This window comes from Felis catus, chromosome F1 (assembly GCF_018350175.1).
Source record: "Felis catus isolate Fca126 chromosome F1, F.catus_Fca126_mat1.0, whole genome shotgun sequence".
In the NCBI taxonomy this organism is placed as follows: domain Eukaryota; kingdom Metazoa; phylum Chordata; class Mammalia; order Carnivora; family Felidae; genus Felis; species Felis catus.
In genome coordinates this window covers 44419984-44440963 of record NC_058384.1, presented here as the reverse complement: position 1 = coordinate 44440963, position 20980 = coordinate 44419984, and the positions used below count along the sequence as shown (strand labels likewise).

At 53.8% G+C, this 20980-nt stretch overlaps 1 protein-coding gene across 3 annotated transcripts in view; it reads right to left on the bottom strand.

Moving 5' to 3' along the window:
* RASSF5 (Ras association domain family member 5) overlaps positions 1 to 20980 on the bottom strand; it is a 71692-nt gene that overhangs the window by 15960 nt on the left and 34752 nt on the right. Inside the window, exon 1 of one of the 3 annotated variants that reach the window (XM_011291080.3) lies at positions 17969 to 18528. The exons of the other annotated variants lie outside the window; for them this stretch is intronic. Coding sequence (XP_011289382.1) covers positions 17969 to 18088 — 120 coding nt within the window. The 5' untranslated portion in view covers positions 18089 to 18528. Of the gene's footprint in view, positions 1 to 17968; positions 18529 to 20980 lie in introns of those variants that run through there. 3 annotated transcript variants of the gene reach the window in all.

Sequence of the window (20980 nt, the reverse complement as noted above, 5' to 3'; positions counted from 1 at the left end):
TGAACTCAGGAACCATGAGATCGTGACCTGAGCCAAAATCAAGAGTCGGACACCTAACCGACTGAGCAACCCAGGTGCCTCTAACTGTGTTCTAATCAATGACACATGTCTTGATTTTGGTCACTGGGGAAGAAGAGGCTCTGAGTGAGTCCTGTGGCTTCTAGTATCCCCAAGTGGACACGGGGCAGCCTGTCCAAGCCCCAGCAGCAAGGGGGCCCCAGGGTGAGCAGTGAGCTGAGGAGAATCAGATACATTCTGATACATCAGCTACCTTCATGCCATTTTTTTTCTTGACCCGAGTCACACAAACTTCATTTTTGCCAAACATTTCACTCTCCCTCTTGTTAAACTCCTCAGCCTCTTCTCCCTTCATGATGTTTTCGTCGTATCGCTCCCATCTGCCCCCCTGAGGTCCTTCAACCTGCCCCGGCCTCTCTGACCACTCCTGCCTTGAATGATGGTGATGATGACCATCCCTTATTTTATTTATTTACCAGCTACGTATGGCAGGCAGCACTCTGATCACTTGGCATGTGTTAGTTCACTTCGTCCTCCCCACAAATGCATGGGAATGCCCATTTCACAGATGAGGAAACCGAGCACCAGCAAGGTTAAAGCGAACCCACACCTAAAGCTAGCACTATTCCATCTGGCACTTCAATACTCATCTACTTGTATCAACCTCCAAGTAGACTATCTCTCTATCTTGAGTTGTCTTCTCAGCTAGAGTGAATTTTCTTAATGACCTACACCATGCTTCTATTTATTCTCTGTGCCCAGCGGCACCAAGCATGAAATGGATAATGGGTACTTGCTCAAGAACCTTCAATGGCTCCTTATTGCCTACGAGGAGTAGGGGGAAAGATCTTATTTCTCCCTGGGAATTACAGAGCAATGAGCCTTGGATTTCAGTGTAGACTGAGTTCCGTAAGAGAAGCACCCATACCTGTCTTATCCATCACGGCATCCCAGAGCCTAGATGCGGCTCGGAACAAGTAGAGGCTGAGGAAATACCTGCAGGATGGACAGAAGCATGCATTTGGGTTCTGACCCCCATTACTAACTAAGTGATCTTGAGGAAATCCGATAACCTCCTTAAGCCTCAGCTTTATCTGTCAATTTGAAATACAAATCCTTTATTGGCTGATAGGATTCATGCCAAGGCAAGACCAAATGAGATAATGGGTGCAAAAACCGTTTTGGAAATTATCAAACCCATCCAAACGCACATATGGTTACGGTCATCCCAGGCTTACAAAGTCCTACCCCTATGAGCCAGTCTCATTTCTCATTTTCCTTGAGCACTTAATCAGGCTTGACCACCATGCCATAGAGTTTGTTGGCTCTGGTGGCTGGCAAACTTTTTCTGCAGAGGGCCAGGTAGTAAATACTGTAGGTTTTGCTGGCCATACAGTCTTTGTTGTAACTACTTAACTCTGCCACCGTAGCACAAAGCAGCCGCAGGACAAGCATGGCTATGTTTCAATAAAACTTTATTTATGGCATCCGGTGCATGAGCAGTAGTTTGCTCACCTCTGCTCTACACCATTGGGCGGTTCCTCCTGCTTAGAATACAAAGCTCCCATCTCCCCTGGTGCCATCGCCCATGGCGGTGTCCTCACTCTCCACTCTCCTACCATAGGAGATCTCCGACATTTTCATTCCCAATTGGAGGAAGGCATATACAGGTTTGTACCGGATGCTGCCTTTCTTCTGAATGATACTCTTGCCGACAGCCATGGACTTCCTGTGTTTCCTCACACCCCTGGTCCTCACTCTCACTTAATGGACATGTTGTGCAAGTGGGCAAAGGCTTCATCGCTTCACTGGAGTTGTGCTTACTGTCTTTCTGTCTCCCATGAGGAGGCAACGGGCTGGCTGAGGAAGGGATGCCCGTGGGCAGCAGGGCTCGCGCACTGGCTCGGGGACTGACTCCCAAACCCCAGCCCCGTGGCCCCGAAGCCTCAGATTCCTGCCGTCGCCAAGCTGCAAATTACCACATGCCACGGGCCTCTGCAGCTGCTGGCTGACAAATCCACTGCTGCGAGGACCATGGAGGTGTCTTCACAGCCTGTGCGGCTGCATTTGGATCTAATTATATGCTGCCTTTTATTGTTTAATTATTATTTCACATGTGTTAATCCCATCTTCCCAATTAGATGCTCCCTGGAGGGAGACAGACCTGATGTCTGATGATGGTGCTTCTGTCCTACCCCTTGCAAGGCTCCGCAGAGCTCCGCGGTGACCTCCGAGGAGGAGGCAAGGAGAGGGTGGAGTAGACTGGGTGGTGCCCGGCCCAGGGCCCCGCCACGGGCTGCAGTCAGGCCCAGGACATGTCCCGCTGACCGGCACCCCGAGAGGCTGATGCCAAGGCAGGGCCGCAAGGGCCGCGGGCTTCGGCTGGCTGGCCAGCCCCGTGGCTCGGCTCTTTACGGCTTCCTGGTAGGAACCAGTGCAATACCGTCATGACCGACGGCCTCCGGCAAGTCACTTCCCCTCTTGGGGCCTCAGTTTCCTCATCTGTGAAATCACGAAGTGAGACCCCATTGCAGCTCTACGAGTTTACATCGGAGGGTGGCTTCTTTCGTCACTGCTTCCTCTTCTATTTCAGAGAGCTGGGGGTGGGGGTGGGGGCCCCTCGGAGGACGGCTGGGCTTGCCCGAAATGCAGTGGTAATGACTGTGGTAAGACGGTATGAGAACGCGTCTCACCTCTACAGCCTTACTTGTCTCACCACTGGCCACTTGCTTTCTCTACTCGTCTGTAAGTCAGCGTGTGAGCCAAACTCAAGTAGCTTTACACCTTCCTAACTCACACAACCCAAGGAAACAAAACAAAAACTATCCCGGAAGCCATTCACCGTGAGTCTTTGCCACACTTCCTCTTTCTCAGCTCTTAGCAAATCTGCCAGCAGCCACTCTCTCGCCCCTTGGAAACCAACCCCAGGCCTATGTCGGGAGAGGGGAGAGCCTCGGCGAGGCCTTCCTGCATGAGAAGGACATCTGTGGACACCTCGCACCTACCCTGCTGCCCAACAGCCGCACGGGCCCCACACACCTGATGTTTCTGTTAAGCCTGTCCTGAATAGGAACCTCAGAGGAAAGGGGCAGACACCCCTCTGCCTGGGCTGGGAACGCCCTGCCCAAAGCCCAGACCACATTCAAGGCTCATTGGTCCCTTGGTGACGGCCTCAACCAGATGGGAAAGAGGAAGCCCCACAGGGTCTCACCACAGGGCCCCCTTTCAGGTCGCAGATGGTCCGTGTTCTGGAATGATTGTCCCAGCCTCACCCTGGGCAGTGAAGGGGTTGATTCCCCCAGATCCTTCCATGGAGCTGTCCAATGTCCCAGAAGTAAAAGGACTGGAAACTCCTGAACTGTGTTCTCCAGTAGGTTATTCCCATCATAGGAAGGAAGGGGCGGGCTTCATCACAGAGCCAATCCCTACAAGCAGAGCCATGCAGAATTTGAGCTGCTCTGGGGAGGGCGGGGGAGGTAGAGGAGCAGGAAATAAAAAGGGGGTGGGACATGAGAAACTGGAAAGAGACTGAAGTCCCCAAAGACAAAACTGTAGAGCAGATGGTCAACGCAGACAGTCAGTCAACAGTAACTGATTGAGTTGCCCATGGGGTGGGGAGTGTGAAAGGCACCTTGGGACATGAAAGTGGCCGGCCATGGCCCCCGTCCTGGGGAGCGCACAGGCTATCCGTGGAGGGAAGACAGAGATGCGCGCACCGTGAACACCAGACAGCAGGCGCCATCCGCGCAGAGCCTCGGCGCTTCTGGGCAGCCAGATCAGCTCCGCGTGTGCGCACGTGATGAAGGCCATGCCAGCGGGCTCCCCGGGCGGCCGGCGTGTCCTGGAGCCCGCGCACAGTGCCCCTCACTGAGGTGGCCATCTCAGTCTACAAGCAGGGGCGGGTCCTCTGGGGTGAGTCAGGACCAGAGAACATCAGCTCCCCGTGGGCCTTGGAGCCGCAGTGACCTGGGTTCAAGCCCTGCGGCGCCTCGTTATAATAGCAAAAATCGCCAACAGGGTTTCGCAGTCACAGTCTCATTTCATCTTTGCCATAACTCAGTGAGGGCGGTGTGTTATTACCCAGAGCCCCTGCTCCTCACCGCCAGACCACACCGCCCTGCACGACTGGCGTGCCCTCAGTTGTCTGTGCACGTGGGCAAGTCGGCGTCCCTGAGACTCGGATTTCCGTCTGAGAAACGCAGGTAACGAGGCCTTCTCTACACACTTGTCGCGGGGATGAAATGAGATTGCACATCTGGAAGCGCTTAGCACAATGCACGCATAGAGTAAGCACTCGAGAAACAGCAGCTAGCGAACCATCATCGTAACCGTCGTCAGCGGCAGCGGTCATCGGTCTGGCAGGGCAGAGGAAAGGTTGGGCGGTGGGGCTGACTCAATGTGGGAGTCCTCTTGCCTTAACCTTGATCTCCTGACAGGCCCTTCAGCCAAAGCCAGGTTGTGACTCTGTGTGTCCTAAGCACTTTTGTCTTCAGTGCTATGGGCCCCTCTTCCACCATTAAAAAAAACAAAGATAGGAAATTTTATTTTTTGATAGCACTGATATCAAGAAAAATATATTATTATTATATAGAAAACAAAGGATTTCTTCCTCCTGATTTTAAAAGAAATCAAAACACTTTTGTGGGCCCTTAAAGTATCGCGGGTCCCTCTGGCACCATAGGCCACCGTGTCTCGTGAATAAGTCAGCAGTGCTTTCAACGCCGGAGTCCCAGGTAGGGTGACCTGGAACTGAGAGTTTTCTTGGGACACAGGACCTTCAGTGCTATAATCAGGACAGTCCCGGGCAAACCAGCATATTTGGTTACCCTAGTCCCAGGGACCCCTCGCAGGCCTAGATGGACTCCCTCCCTCTCTTTTCCTCGCCACTGTGGGCCCCAGGGACACTATTTGCTCTTCTGCCCTCTGGAACGCTGCACGTGTACTCTGCCCTAGAGGTCTTCCTGACAGTCCCCCCACACCCCTGCCTGGCCACCCCTGCCTGGCCGTGGCCTGGACACAGTGGCCTGGCTGCCTCTGCCAATCAGCCCACATCCCTGCAGCTTGATAACAGAAGGCAAGCTCCCTGAGGACAGGGACTGCTCTGTTCACTGATGTAGCTCCCCGGACAGTGCCTGGCAGACAGGAGGGGCTCATTAAACATTTGCCTAATCAACTGAATAAAACACAAAGAAGTAATAAGACACACATGTGCACGCACACACATGTGCACACACACATGCACACAAATCCCCAAACAAATACGGGAAGATTCAAAGGTTCCAGAATTGCATAAGGCTCTACTGACTTGTGAGACAATAACTGGGAATCAGAGGAGACCCCGTAGATGATGCAAACCCCTTCCATCTCTACTCTCCCCTGCCGTGGGCCTTCCTGAAGCCCCCTTTTCAGCTCAGAGGTCTCAAGTGTGAATCCAGGCAGAAGGGGGTGACACCCATTCTACTTCAACGGCCACAGGAGTTTTCCCTTGGGGCATTTTCTCATGCCTTTGGGGTTCCCAGGGCAAGAGAAGGTCTTTCTCCAGGTTAGTTTTCCTCACTGGATTTCCATCTAGGTCCTTGTCCCCTCACCCAGCCTCACCTAGGTCAGCCTCCTTTTCGTCTCCCTGCTTCCTTAGTTTGGCTCCAAAGCCAGCGACTGTACCTTTTCCATCCCTGCATTCCCAGACCACCCAGAAGCAGAGAGCTGTGGAGTGAGACAGGGGTGATCCAGAGCACTAAGCAGTGAATCAGGGATGATGGTGGGTAGGGACTGAGTGGGTCTCACTACCCTGTCCCAGACTCCGGTCTCTCTGAAGGCTGGACCCTGATCTTTCAGAAGCAATTTAAACAAGATTCCACTTATCATATGTCTGACAAAGGACCACTACCCAGGACATATAAAGAACCCCAACAAGCCAACAACAACATAGAAAAAAGACAATTAAAAAAAAATGGACAAAAGACTTGAATAGGCATTCTCCAAAGATATACAAATGGCCAGTAAGAACATGAAAAGATGTATCAACATCACTAATCATTAGGGAAATGCAAATCAAAACCACAACGAGATGCCATCTCACGCTCATTTTAGGATGGCCATTTTCAAAAACACAGAACATACAAAGCGTTGGCAAGATTGTGGAGAAATCAGAAGCCTGTGCATTGCTGGTGGGAATACAAAATGCTGAAGCCGCCTGGGAAACAGCATGGCAATTCCTCAAAAAATTAAACACTAAGAATCATATTATCCAGCAAAGCCACTTTTGGGCATACACCTGAAAGAGATGAGAATAAAACTTAAACAGGTGTTTGGACACTCATGTTCACAGCGGCACTATTCACACTAACCAAAAGGCAGAAGCCGCCCACCGATGTACACACGGGTAGATGAACAAAATGTGCTGTAGACATCCAATGCAATGTTATTCATCCGTAAAAAAGAAGGAAATTCTGGCACATGCTGCAACGTGGATGAACCCTGAAGACATTATGCTCAGCGAAATAAGCCAGTCACATAAAGACAAATACTGTATGATTCTAGTTACGTGAGGTTCCCAGAGCGGTCAGATCTACAGAGATGGAACGCAGAATGGCGGCTGCCAGGGGCGCTGGGGGGAGGCAAACGGGGGGGCTTCCGTCTACTGGGGACAGAGTTTCAGCCGGAGAAGATGGAAAGTTCTGGAGATGGACGGTGGTGGTGGCTGTACAACATTGTGAATGTGCCTCATGCCACGGAACGGCACACATAAAAATGGTTAAGATGGTAAATTTTACGTAGCATATATTTTATCACAATTAAAAAAAAAAAAAAAGGATTCCCAGGGCAGAGGAGCCTGGAGGCCTTGTAACCGGCCTATTTCATCTGGTTCCCATATAGTTGGGAGCATCCCTTACTTTCTATATTCCAAGCAAGTGAGGAGTCGATCCCACTTCCAAGCACGTAGGCCCCATCATCCTCCAGGGGCCAGGCTCTCTTCCTGGCCACAGGCCACTCTCCTGCGTGCACTAACAAAGGGCAGGACACTAGGGCTGATCCAAACAGAGGAGCTCTGCAGCGAGGGGAGGGTCGTAGAGCTTCCCAGGTGGCTCTCTAGAGAGGCGCTCAGGCACACAGAAGCCTGGGTTTAGAGATCTGAAGGAGTCTCGGGACGAAAAGGCCCAAGCACCCCCATTCTGAAGCAGCCGGAGTTGTCGGGTGACCCAAGTAGCGGGGACTCCCCAGCCTGCCTCAGATGCTCTCCCTCCAACCCATCATGGCTGGCCACGGTCAAGGGGCCATGTCCGGCTTTCCAACTTTATACACCCCTAGGGAAGTGGATGTGTCAGCAAGAGGAAGATTTGGGGAAACACGTCTGTGTTTCTGTGTCTTCTTTCTTCTGCAGGCCCCAGAGTCATGGTATACTCCTGAAGTCATCAAGCTGGGAGCTGGGTATTGACTCGCCTTCAGAGCCATCCACGGCCACCTCCAAACTGCTTCCTTTCTCTCACACAGGGGACCTCCCTGCACAAGAACACTCTGAAAAAGGGCTCCTCAGCTCCGTGGACCATCCCATGGGCTCTGAGAGCACAGAGTCAAAGCCAGCAGAATCACGGGCCATGCCGGGGGGCGGGGGGTGGCTTTAGGAGCCCGGCTCGTGTGTTGTAATTGCAGGCCCTCTCCTGGGGCGCACAGGACGTGGGCGCCCTGGCTGCAGGGGCACCGTCTCCTGCTACGTCCGGGCTCCAGCTCGCTGGAGCTCCTTCAACTACAGGGCATTCGATGCCGTCAAAGATTCGGATAATTCAGAGGTGGAGAGCGGCACGTGGGAGCCAGTGCCCAGCGCCCAGCACGCCTGCATGGCCCACCCTTACTACAAGGGGTGGGGTGGCTGGGGACTCCAGGACACCAGTGTGCACTGGCGTCCCAGGACACCAGTGTGCACTGGCCCGAGGGAAGGAGGGCAGTCCCTCTCGGCTTCCTCTAACTGGAGACCCCACCTATGCCCTCAGCTTGGCAAGCCGGCTGGTGCTGGGTGCTGGGGCCTCTTCACCAGCCCACACGTGTCCTCTTGTCACTGTGCTGCCCGCCTGGCTAACCCCACCCCACATCGATGTTGGGGACTAATCTGTGATACCGAAACGTGTCTTAGGTGATTATTAAGTGACTCTAAGTCTTCTCAAGTGTGTGTCCTCTCACTGTGTCACGCAGCCTCGGGGACAGGGATGTTCGGTTTCCTCCCCCTCCTGAATGGCCGGGCAAAGAGCACCATCCTCAGAAGCTCCAAGATGGGTGCTGCCGACACGGGGTTGCATCGGTAGGCACCTTTGGGCCTCACTGCTGGGGCTTCAAGTAGGAAAATTCTGGAAAGAGCTTTAGGAGAAGCGGCAGAGCTTAGGGGCTAGGAGTTCTGGCATTAGACTTGGGCCTGAATCCTGGATCTGCCCCTTAGTACTGCATGACCCCTTTGGTACCTCAGTTTCCCCACTGTCAGATGGAAAGCACAGATGGTTGTTGCGAGGATCAACTGAGCCTGCGCACGGAAAGCACCTGCCACCACATCGGGGCCCAATAATTCACTGTCGCTGTTATACATTCTAGCCATTTGCCAGGAGACCCCCTCCTGGTCTTTATACCTCCGTGCACCCCAGTCATGAACCCCACATCCCCATGTCAGAATTCATCACCCATCTCCATGTCTTTTATTATCCCAAGCTGGGGAGTTCTCCTTGGGGTCCCACAACCAAAAGTTGGGCCCTCCTTTAGCGCTTATTCTTCACTGGAGGGCCAAGTCACCCATTGTACAGAAGGAGAAAGTAAGGACTTGAGCGGTGAGCCTGCTTCCTGAGGTCACACACAGTGAAGGCTTGTGGCTTGGGTTCCCAGGCCCAGCACTGATTCACCTGCCCACATCACCTGAGCCAACAGAGGATACTCGAACTACCAGGACTACCAAACCAAGGTCTCCACTTGCTTAGAATTAAACTGGGAAATTAAATGAAAAGTATGCTGGTTCTTTCCCCTGAACCTGCCTCTCTCCACAGCTGAAAGGCAGAGAGAAGAAACCCATCACAGAAGGCTCTCCCGCCTCCTCACATGGGCCCCTGGGCGCCAACCCTCCCCCTCCCAGGCCCCACATGAGGAAGGACCACACCAACTCCTGCCAGCAGGTGCCAGGGCCCGGTTGCTTAGTGACCCAGCCCTGCCTGCCCTCATCCTCCAGGGCAAACAGCTGAGCAATCACAGATGGGTTGGAGAGGCCGCTCTATGTTTGGAAAGTTGTCCTTGCATTTTCTGCTCACTCAGTGAGATTTTTCTTTTCACAGTTACTGGAAAAATCCATCGATTCCATATCCAGAATCTGAGCAAGCTTCCCTTGAAAACAGTCTGGGAGATCAGCTTTCACATACTGTGCCCTAAAGCGTTTGCGCATGGGCCCTCCGGGGAGCCCCTGCTGCCTCTTCGGGCTCTCTTATTTAGAAGGAAGATCCAAGCCCACCCTTCCTTACCAAATGTGCATCAAGCACCTACCACGTGCCGAGGACACAATGATGACCAAGATGTGGTCCTTTGTCCAGAAAATTACAGCCCATCAAAAGGAGGGATAGAAAAGATATGCTGGTGTTTGGGGAGCACAGAGAAGTGGGCACAATGAGAAATGATCTCTAGACACCCTAGACCCACCAGCTTCCACATTCTCCTCACGAACCCACACCTCCCCTGCGTGCGTGAATGTAGAGATTAGCCCCACCTACCACCTCGCCTCGTGTTCCAGCCAGTGGAGACCTGCCTCACATTCCCCACTGCAAGGTCAGAGCCCTGCAGACCCGGCTCCTGCCTGTCATCCACATCACAGTGCGGGGGACCATTCTACACCACTCTTCACACTGGGGGACCGCCAGGCGATGAGAAGGACACTGAGGGGCTCACGAACTGGAGGTTGATGCAATGGTGATAGCGGAGTATGGTGAGCCAGATTTCCCAAGACCAGAGCAGAAAGAATTGACCTGGATTTCAGGGAACTAGCTGAATGAGAACCCCCGCTTCCTACGGGGTGTCAACAGAGTTTGAGATGGGTGACTGGAGCTCATTTGGAGCTTTTCAAACTCGACTCTCACCCAAAGCGCCAAGTGTGTAGTGGGAAGAGCACGTGTCTTGGAGTGGGACGAATGAGGGGTGGGGGCCTCCCCCTTGGCTAGCCCTCTTTCACATACGACCTCATTGAAGGTGCCAATCTTTCAGCTTGACAACAACTGAAATTCTGCCTGTGTGGTCTGTCAGGACCAGTTGGCACTGGGCTGCTGCCCTCCCTACACTCACAGTGCCCCGTGGAGCAGGGATCCAAGCAGCTGGAATCGCGTTGTATGGCACCTCGGGCAAGGAAGGGTTGAAAAATGAATTGGAGGAGGATGGCGGGAACGAGTACAGCTTCCCCTCCCCTGCCTGTGCTGGATTCCCTGCAGGCCTGCTTGGAAACAGGGGAATGGCTGCAATGACTCCTGGCAGTCTGCTCCAGCTCGGGGAGTATACACCTTTCAGAGGTCAAGGTAATCTCCCGCGCCCCTCCCAGCGGCTGCCACAGCCCCATCACTGCCAGTCTGCTGCCAGCCTGCCTTCACCACCTCCTAGGCTATTCATGCCCAAACCCCTTGATCCCGGGAGCCGGCCCCTCCAGCTCCCGGTCCCGGGAGTGGCTGCCACATCCTAATGAAAGTCATGTGTCACGTGCAGAGTGTCTTCCACCTGGCTGTCCCTCTGCCCAGCGGCCCCCACCCATCCAGACACTTCATGGATGAGGAGGGGAGGAACTAGGGTCTGTTGCACAACATCGGTCTATAAGTGTAGAGACTGAGTTTTATCTGTCCTTGTCCTCCTCACCCCTGGTGCTCAGTGCTGAAAGTTAAAAACACAATGGTTTGACAGAGGGCAGGTATTGCAGGGTTTGGGAGGCTATATAAAGAACAGGAGCCAAGTGTGGGCTTCACTCTGGAAGCAAGGAGGAGACTCGGAAGGCTTCGTGATACCAGATGATATGCCCCTGGCAGTCGTAAGCAGGGTGTACAAAAGGGGAAGAAACGGGACGGAAAGCAGTTGGGTGACTTCCAGGAGTATACAGGTGAGAGGTGATGGTCACCCAACACAGGGCAGGGGACAGAAAGGAGAGGTTTGGCATCTGCAGCACTGGAGGCAGAACCCACAGTGACGGAGTGGACAAAAGGGAGGAGGGGGAGACGCCGGGGTTTCAAAGGTAGGTGACTGTGAGGGTGAGGCAGAGATACCAAGAGAAATCAGTTATGGACAGAACTATGCGTTGTTTCCGGATATATTAAATTTTAGCTGTCCAAGGGCATGGGAGCCCTCCAAAAGTCTACAGAATATTTGGTTCTAGACTCAGGAAGAGAGATAGATGGGGGACATAGGCTGGAGAGTGTTAAGCTAAGCTAAGCTGGGGTGGAGCGGGAGAAGAGAAGAGAGGACAGCACCGCGGACAGAAGCCACAGGCCCAGTGATCCAGAGTTTTCTGTCCCTACAGCTCCCTTTGTCCTCCTGGCCCTGAAATTCAATGCTCCTGATTCTTGGCAAAGTTATCCTGTCCTCTTTCCTCAGGGAATATATGCCAGGCCAGGCCTGGGTCCCCACTTTCTTTTACAGGTAGACTGAAGAGGAAACCAAGGCCCTTAATGAGGACAGGCCTGGGTCCTTCATACAGAAGGATCCTAAAGCCAGAAAGTACACAGGTGTGGGTTACCTGATGAGTCGAGAGCGGAAGACAGAAGGGAACCCAGGCTCCTGGGCACCCAGCCTGAGCCCAGTGGGGCCACCCTTCCAAGCTCATGGGCTGGAAGCTGGATCTGGAGTCCAACCTGACATTGTGAACTAAGAGCTGGAATTTGATTCTAGTGTGTAATCTTTCTTCCTTTCTCCTTAACTGCCTGGATGGATGGATGTGGCAGGTGCCCCAAATTGTAACTGGAATTGCTCTACAGGGAAAAGCCAGCTGAGGCAGAGTAAATGGTCTCAACTTGTGAAGAAGGAAGGGTGGGCTGGAGGGGAGGCATCTGGACACAGAGGTGAGGATGTCTTGAGTCCCAAGTAGTCGTAGAGGAGGGACCTCCGGGGTCAGTCATGTAGGCCCTCTTCCTGCCCCCACGCCGGGGAAGCCCTTACAACTTAGAGCTTGGTCGTCAATACCTAAACTCCATGAGAAGGTGGTGAGAAGGGTCTGCTCCCGTGCAAAGAGGCAAGGGACTCTTGGGGAAGAAAATGAGGACATGCTCCTCCCACAGGTGCTGTTGTGGGAAGGACAATGAAGGTCCCAGCCTGGAGGGATGAAGAGACTTGGCCACAGCTCCTCAGTTACGAGATGCAGCGGGGATGACAAGCCAGGACTTGGCTCACGGGTCTGTGCTGTTTCCACTACAGCACGTGCCGGTCACGACGGCAAAAGGCTGCCACTCCAGCAGCCTTGTTTGGCGTAGGGAGAACAATGGGGCCCCAGGGGCCCCGAGGCCTCGGTTCTGTCGCTACTTAGCTGTGTGGCCAGGGACAGATCCTTGTACCTTCTGGCTTCAATTTCCAGCCTAAGAACCTCTCTGGACTCTGTGATACATGCCGTCTCGTATTTCAACTGAAGTGACTAAATATTTCCTAAATAGGTGGTTCCTAGACTTCAATCAATAGGCTCATCACCCGGAGGAAGGCAGGTTTGAGGGTGGTCCTACTTCCAAAGATTCATGGCCCAGTAAGTCTGAGGTGGGGCCCCCGAATCTCCACTTTCAAACGTGATCCAAAGGGCGCTCCGAGGCAGGGGGCTGGGCCACCTGGGAGCAGCACTGGGGGCTTCCGATGCTGCAGAGGACTGGAGAAGCGCTGAGTAAGGAGAAGCATCTGTCCTCAAGGAGCTGCCAGAGTAGCAGGGGGAGACAGGAGCTCATCCCGGGAACGGCATATCCGTGGTGACAGATGAAGGAGAAGTACAAGACTGGAGAGACAGCTATGGCCCGTCCCCAAGAAAGCATGAGCAGAACTTCCAAAGGCGGTTGCGCAGAGAAGGTGGGAGGAAGGGTGCGTGCAGAGACAGCTGAATGCTCACCACAGCCTCTTCCTCTGCCACCTGGGCTCACAGCTGTACTTCATTTCCCAACCTCCCTCGTGGTCAGGTGCGGCCATGTGACTGAGTTCTGGCCAATGGCGTGTGGGTGTAAGAAACACACCATTTCCGGGCCTGGCCCACAAAAATCTGCCATGTGTTGTCCTGAGCCCCCACCTGCCAATGCAACTTGACTTAAAGTGGGGGGAGGGGGAGGGGGCGGGGCGGGAATAAACTGCTCTTGTGTTCCATGACTGAAAAACAGGGGCCGTTAGAACCTTTAGTCTCTCCTGATGATACAGGATGCCGGAGAGAAGACACAGCAACTAAACCTAACCAGCACTTGGACAGAACTCTGCTTCTGAAACCAGTGCTTGGTGCTGCATTGCAGCTGAAGGGGATGTGACTTGTGGTCTTAGAAGGCTTTCCATCTTCACGGAGAAAAGCAACGCTGGGAAGGACCAGAGAAGGCAAATGGCAAAGAACTCCACGGCAGGGGGATACAGCCTACGGACTAAAAGGAGGGCTATCCTGGGGCTGGGCCGGCATGAAACATCTTTTGAGGTTCGCCTTGGTCTGTGCAGGCTTCTGAGATAGCACCTAAAACGATGGTTCTGAAGATTCTTATTTTTATTTCTATTGCTCACATTTGGAACACATTGATTTTTAGTATTCTTTTCTCTTATGCCAAGAAGGGCAGGGGCAGGGGCTGTGTCTGCTGCTGGCAGAGCGATGGGTATTTCCCTGACTGGTCATTAGGGTTGGCTGACGTCCCCAGAGTGCCACAGAGGCCCCGTCCAGGAAGGCGGTGACGGAGGAGAGGAGGTGTGAGGAGATGAGACCGAATGCAGGAACAGAACCAGAGGGGCTTCTACTCCGACCTCTGTGAGCCCCTTCCTCTGTGCATCTGCCTTGAATGTTTTAAGGATCAGTGATGTCAACCCAGACCAGAGAAAACCTGAGGGTGCAAGTGGAGGAGGATGGGAGTGTGTCCCACGTGGGCTTCAGGACATTTAACCATCGACAGAGTCAACCCTCTGCTCTCCATAGCCACAAAGAAAACACACAACAAGCAGGATTTTAGGATAGACACCAAAAAGAACTTGTACATGATTAAAGTTGCAAGATCTTGGAACTGATGGCAGGGAACTCCCTGCCAGTTCAATGCACAGTCAATGTCCCCTTGGCTAGTGTGCCTTATGGGATGGAGCCTAAGGTTGTTTGGGTCTTTCCATTTTGTAGGAGGCTCTGAGAGGACAAGGACCCAACACTGTCCTGGCTCATTCACTGAGTGAAGAGGATGAAGCATAGCACCTGACAAGGAGTCCAAGAAGGGTGTTAGTCCTGGCCCCACCTGGTCACACATGTGGCCTCGTGAAGTCCTCCCATCCCTCTGGGCCTCAGTTTCTCCATCTGTAAAGTGGGGCACCACACCAGATGGATCCCTTTCAGTTCTGACACTCTGCAAGAAGTAGGCTCCGTGTGTTTTCGGAGCAGCCACCCCGATGTATGGGGTGGCCCCAGTGTCCTTGGGTCCTGGAGCCTGCTGAACACGCAAGGAGAGCTCAGAGGCCAAACCCTAAACTGCCGCCACCTGTGGGCATTTGGAAACCTGGCGGGTGGAAGCCGGCCCCACTTCCAGGGTCAGACCCCAGACAGGAATGAAGAAGCAGATGGCAGGGACGGCCAGAGGGCCTGCCTTCACCGTCACCGGCCCTGCACTGTCACATGCTGCCTTTTGTAGGACTAATGCAGAAAAATCTCAGGGTCAGGAGGCAAGAGATGTAGGTTCTAACCCTGGGTCCAACAAAAACTTGCTGCATGACCTTGGACAGGCCCCCACCCCTCTAGGCTGCAGAATGGTAGACTGGGGTGGCAGGGTGCACCTTGCCAGGCACACAGGTGGGTGCTCCCTGAAGCCTCCAGGAGCCTCATTTGGACACAGAAAACCCAAGGAAATGCAACCTAACTGTGCTCAGGCAAGGGGGACAGTCCCTGGACAGCACGGCCTCACCTCCTGAAGCTGCCCAGTGGCCATGTCTCTCAGAGGCACAGCTCCCCAGGCAGCTGCCATTTTCTGCAAGAGCCCAGGGCTCGGTCCCCTTTCTCTGCTGCAGTCTACCTTCAGGTGCCTCCTTTCTGTGAAAGGGGAGGCTTTTCTCACTCCCCAATCTCCCACCAAAGGGGCTGGAGACAGGGACTCCTTGGAGGCTGGGCTAGTGACAACTCCCAGGTGGTGGCACCAGGAACAGCAGCGAGGCTTCCCCATGGCTTGGTCCCAGCCAGGCTCGGGCCAGCAGCAGATACAGGTTGTTCTGACAAGGCTATTTATAGCCGCTGTCTTTACCTTGCCTGAATGGGGGCCCTAGTCTCTCGGCCATCGGCCACCGGGAAACACACAAACACTTTCCATGGAGACAGGAAAGAGGAATCCCCTCAGGCGCTCAGAGGCGATCTCTGAGTCAGGAAAAAAGCATCATCGTTGGGGGTTAGAATGAGGTCGTGATTTGACAGATCTCTTTGAAACCTCTTTCCAAGAAGCAGGTTGAAGACAGAGCTGAAAATGTGATTAAAGGCAGAACAACACTTCGAAGGCTGAAAGAAGGAAACATTTGGATGAAGCTTCCTCAGTTGCTGAGTCAGTCACACGCCCCTTGACAGACGGCTCCCTTTTCAGCCGGCGGGGCCACCTCAGGTCTCGCTGCCAGGCAGAGGGTGCCCTGTACCTCCCCGGAGGGGACTGCACTGAAGGCAAGTCCAGGCTGAGGAGCCCTGCCCTTGGGTCAGAGATCTCATACAGTGGCTCGGCAGAGGCGAGGCTAGGGGGTGGGGGTGCCTACAACCCCTTCCTTTTGGAAGCACTTCTCCTTATCACCCTGTCCGGGGCTCACCCAGGAGTTTCTTAGAAGGGACTCCTGCCCCCCCGAGGGCTTCTGTGCTTGGGCAAAATGAGGCAGGGAGATATGCAGAGGCGTCATGATAGGGAATGTATTTAAGAACTAGACAGAGTAAAGAAAGAGCTGATGTGGGCGCCAAACCAAAGTATTTTCAGGACTGATGCTAGGAAGGAGTGTTGGGAGGCAGGGAGGAGGACAGGAGGCTGTTTGAGCCAACGACCAAGTCACCCACCACCCCCAACCCCATCCCAGCATATTTCCGTGTATGGTATTTCTATCTCTCCCAAGAAATACCAGAAACGGCTACCTCCTTCATTTGTCAAGTAAAAGAAACCTCAGCTTTGCAGTGCCTCTTCCTCCACCCAATCATGCAAAAAGCCCACCTTCTGGGACCAAGGGCTTACAGCCTGGCTGGCAGTAAGCACAGCAGCTAAACTTTGTTTTAAAAACAGGAACCATTTCCTTCCCAGGCAGCAGCAAAACTCGCTCGAGCAATGGTTGTACCTCAGTTGCATATCAGAGTTACCTGGGGAGCTTTTCAAAATCCTGATGCCCAGGCTGTACCCCAAGCCAATTAAGTCAGACTCTCCAGTTGTGGGCAGGTACCCACATTTTCTAAAGCTCCCCAGTGTGTGGCTAAGGTTGAGAGCCACCGGTCTTAAAGACCCTAGACGGCTAGAGTACCTTCGGGGTGGGGGCTGGGGGGCAGTCCACACAATGAGGCAAGAACCCTAAAGAGAGAGCAGGACACCTCCCGTCTGCAACCACGCTGTTCTGCATGAGCCCTATCTACAGCTCTACCTGCTCCCGCCCCCAGCCCTCCAGAAACATCCCTGCTCTCCAGCCTCATAAAGGGGTGCCCCAGAAAGCAGGTGCTGGTTCCAGGGGCCTGTTTTAGTTGATTCCTTCGAACATTAAAATCAAAACCTTTCCTTTGGTTCTTGGGTATCCTCTCACAATTGAAAGGTCCAGTACATTTGTGTGATGTCAGAACCCAGCAAATGCAGGACCTACAGGCAAGATGAATTATTCACAAAGGAGGCCCCAGAGTCAGGCCTGGGGAAGTTTTTCGTGAATCTATCCATGTAAGACTGCTAAATTAATGATGAGCCTGCACACACCTGTGCAATTTAACAGCTCACTTCTGTCTACAAACAGTCTCTTTTAGGTAACCTCTCCAAAGGCTTGGCTTGGATCCCTCTCATCTAAATAACATAACAAATAAACAGAGCTCTGCCACCACTCCCACCAAGTATGTGGCAGATAAGTGATCTGTGGCAACTGGGAGGGTGTGGCCAGGGGCCTCAGGCATGCTGGGTGTCCAGAGTTGCTTCAAGAAGCACTAGGACCCCACTAGGAAACACATACACCCGCCCTTGAGGTTACCCCAAGCAAGCCAGTAAGTTAAAACAGTCGTAGGACAATGACGTAGAAGAGAAATTATAGTTTGCTTCTACAAACTTGACGCACTTCTGCAAAGTTGCTAAAACTGTGTTTTAAGATGGTTCCTGGCTACCCACAATACGGAAGTTTCAACCTATGAATGTTTATCCTACCGGGTGCCATCCACTTTCCATCTAGAGCTTCAAAGCTCAGGTTTGGGGGGTTAAATGAAAAAAAAAAAAAAAAGGAGTTGCCCTGTCACCCTCCCCAGGCACAGGTAAGCAGGCTGCCAGACCCTGAGCCAGGCGCTGTCCCCAAGTCATAGAGAGCCATTTTGAAAAGGTCCAGGGACAGGAAATACTGAAAAGGGCAGTAAAAAGAGAACAGTGCTTTCTGGTGGTCCCCGAAGGGCTCCAGATCCAACCCTAGGTCGGCTCAGCAGACAAGTTCACGAGGGTCCCCAGGGCAACTGGCCACCGGCAGGGGTAACGCATGGCTTTGCCTGTCGGCCAGGATGCAGGTTTCCCTTCCAGACCCGAGGTTATTCCCCCCGCCCCCCCCCCGCCCCCCGTGAACGGCTCTTGCATTCGATCATTAGGTTTACCTTTGGAGTTTGTTTGGTCTGCACATTTCTGAAGAAGGTGGTCTTGGCAGTGAAGAAGCAATCCTCCAGTTCCTCCTCCAGGCTGCAGTACCCACTACTCATGCTGCTGTCCACCGTCATCTATCCCGGAGCCCCGCGAGGCAGCGGGCGCGTGTGACCGGCCGGGCTCACGCGGCGGCCGAGGTTGGGGTTGGGGTCGGGGGGGGGGGGGGGTTCCCCGCCCCGGGCCCCGCGGGGCGCGAGCTCCCAGCCCCGCCGGCGGGTGGGCGGTCACGGGGCCAGGCGCACCCGGCGCCGGCCGCCTGGGCTCTCAGCCCGGGCCCGAGCGGCTGGGGCTGCGGCGTAACCTGCGCGCTTCCCCGCGCGCCGCCGGCGCTGCAAGCTCCGGGGTGGGACGTGGGCGCCCGCCTCGCGCGCCGCGCTCGCCGGCTCACTCGGCATCTGCGGTTTCGTCCCCTCCGCCCCGCGCGCGGAGCGCCATCTCGACACCTCCTCCCCCTGCCCGCGCCTTTCCTGCCGCTCGCCCTGCGCGCGGAGAAGTCGGAAGCCACTTCCTCTCGCAAGGTTCCCCAAAGCCCTGCTCGGCTGTCGCGGCGCCCCTCCCCCGCCCGCGCTCCCCCCCACCCCCACCCCACCCCGCGCCTCCCGCCTCACTGGGTGGCGCTGGATCCCGGGGCCAGGTGGACCTGGGGCACCAGAGGTCAGGTCAAGGATGCGGGGAAGGAACAGACCAGGACGCACCCGAGGGAGACACTTCCCTAGGTCTTTTCTTCATCCTTCTGGGAACAGTTCATTCTCATCACCCATGATGGCTCATGTTCACGGAGTAGAATGTGCTATAGGGTCGTCAGCGTCTCTCCTCCCTTCCCCCCCGCCCCTCCCCGTCCACCTCCTCATCCCACTCTCACAGCCCCCATTCACTGGGCGAAGGAGCCCGGTCAATCAGAGTGGTTAGAGAAGTAACCGGAGAAGAAGAAAATCAATATCTGTTCTGTCTGCAGAAGCAGCAATATTTTAACTTGGAGACGCCAGAAGAAACTGCAGGGGCCCCACAAGCATATGCAAATCATATGCAAAGTTATGGCAACCTGGAGAGCGAGCCTCCCCTTCCACCCACACGCAGAACTTGGCCTTCAGGAAGACTCAGGATATCAAAGGAGTCTGCAGCCACCACCCAGGTTATTTGTGCACTTTCCTGACACTCTGGCAAGAGGGGTCTTTGCCAGTTCTTGTCATTCCCATCAAAGATGGCCCACGTTGCGGCGCCTGGGGGGCTCAGTCCCTTAAATGTCAGACTTCCGTCATGATCTCATGGTTCCTGACCTCCAGCCCTGCATCTGACAGTGCGCAGTCTGCTTGGGATTCTCTCTCTCTCCCTCCCTCTCTCTGTCCCTCCCCTTCTCTCTCTCTCTTTCTCTCCCAAAATAAATAATAAACTTTGAAAAAATATATATATTTAAAAAAAATAGATGGCCGTGTACATTTCCCCATCAGACTAGATGAAGGGGACATCTTCCTTGACTAGGGCTTAACCCCAAAGCAATTAGGGCAACATCCCCATTATGTCTCACACCACGTTTGTACATCAATAGTTCGAAGTACCATTGCTTGAATAACTCCTACATGCGCCAGGCCATTTACATGCAGTCTGCCATTTAACTTGCCCAACAGCCTTGAGGTAGAGATTATTATTCCCATTTTATGGATGAGGAAACTGAGGCTCAGAGTCACACAAGAAGGATATTTGTGCTGGTCCTCAGACCCGGGCCTATGCAACTCTAGGGCCCATGCTCTTAGCCGTTGTGATCTACAGCCTCTCAGCAGAAATGGGACTGTTTTGGTGTGCGTTTTGCCCTGTTTCTGCATAATGCGGCCTGGAGTCCCAGGAAAGGAAAACAAAGCCTTCAGACCCTGGAATGCTGGGGGCACCGTGCTGATGGAGTCTGATGGCCTGTGGACCCCAGAGCACCCTGAGAGTGGCTGAGAGGAGTTAACAGGATGCTCTGCAGGTAGGTTCACCTGGCTCTCCCTGCAGTTCGGAAACAGCCAGTCCCAGGGAAGCACACCGGCTGGAGGGATAGACTCAGCCCCCAGATACCCAGCTGCCAACTCCTTTTTAAGCTCTCGTTATTTTTATGAGGAGTCCTCTCCCTCCCCCACCTTAGCCAAATCTGTCAGTGCTCAGGAGGGTTTCACACTGCAGCCCAATCTGGCTCCATCGTCCCACACAGTCTTCTTCCCAGAAGCCTATGAGTGCCTGGCAGGTCCAAACATGAGATAGCTGAGAGCTGGCACCCCTGGCCGGCCGCCTTGGGCTCAGGAGAAGGGTCAATACCCGTAACTGCCACCCTTAACAGGGAGATAATAAGTGCAAGCAAGCAGCTGGGGATGGGGGCTCGAGTGAGCTACAAGGTGTTTTGGGGAAAGAGCTGACATTTAATAGGGTTGAAGGTAGGTAGGTTCTGGCATTATCTGGAACAATCTTTTCTTCAACTGAGTATTTTATTTTTATTTTTTTAATGTGTTTATTTTTGAGAGAGCACGAGTTGGGGAGGGGCAGAGGGGGCGGGGGATAGAGGATCCGAAGCAGACTCAGCGCTGACAGCAGTGAGCCTGATACAGGGCTCGAACTCACAAACCGTGAGATTACGACCCGAGCCAAAGGTGGACGTTCAAACGACTGAGCCACCCAGGTGCCCCTTCAACTGAGTATTTTAGAGGCTTTTTACTTACTTATTTTTGTTGGAAGGAAGATTCCCCAGAGACAGTGGTTCAGGCAAAGGAATCTGGTATTGGCCTCACCAGTGCCTCCAGGTCCAATGTCAGAATGAGGAACGCTGCAGAGAGGGGGGCTCTGCATGATCCGTGGGCCATCAGTAGCCTACCTGCTTTGTCCAGCCAGCAAAGAAACACACTTTTCTTTATGAAAGGAACCTTCTTGCTCAGTGGGAATCCAGTACTTAAGAAAACACAAGCCCCAGGTTCTTTGGGGGCCGCACTGTGTCCTTGGAG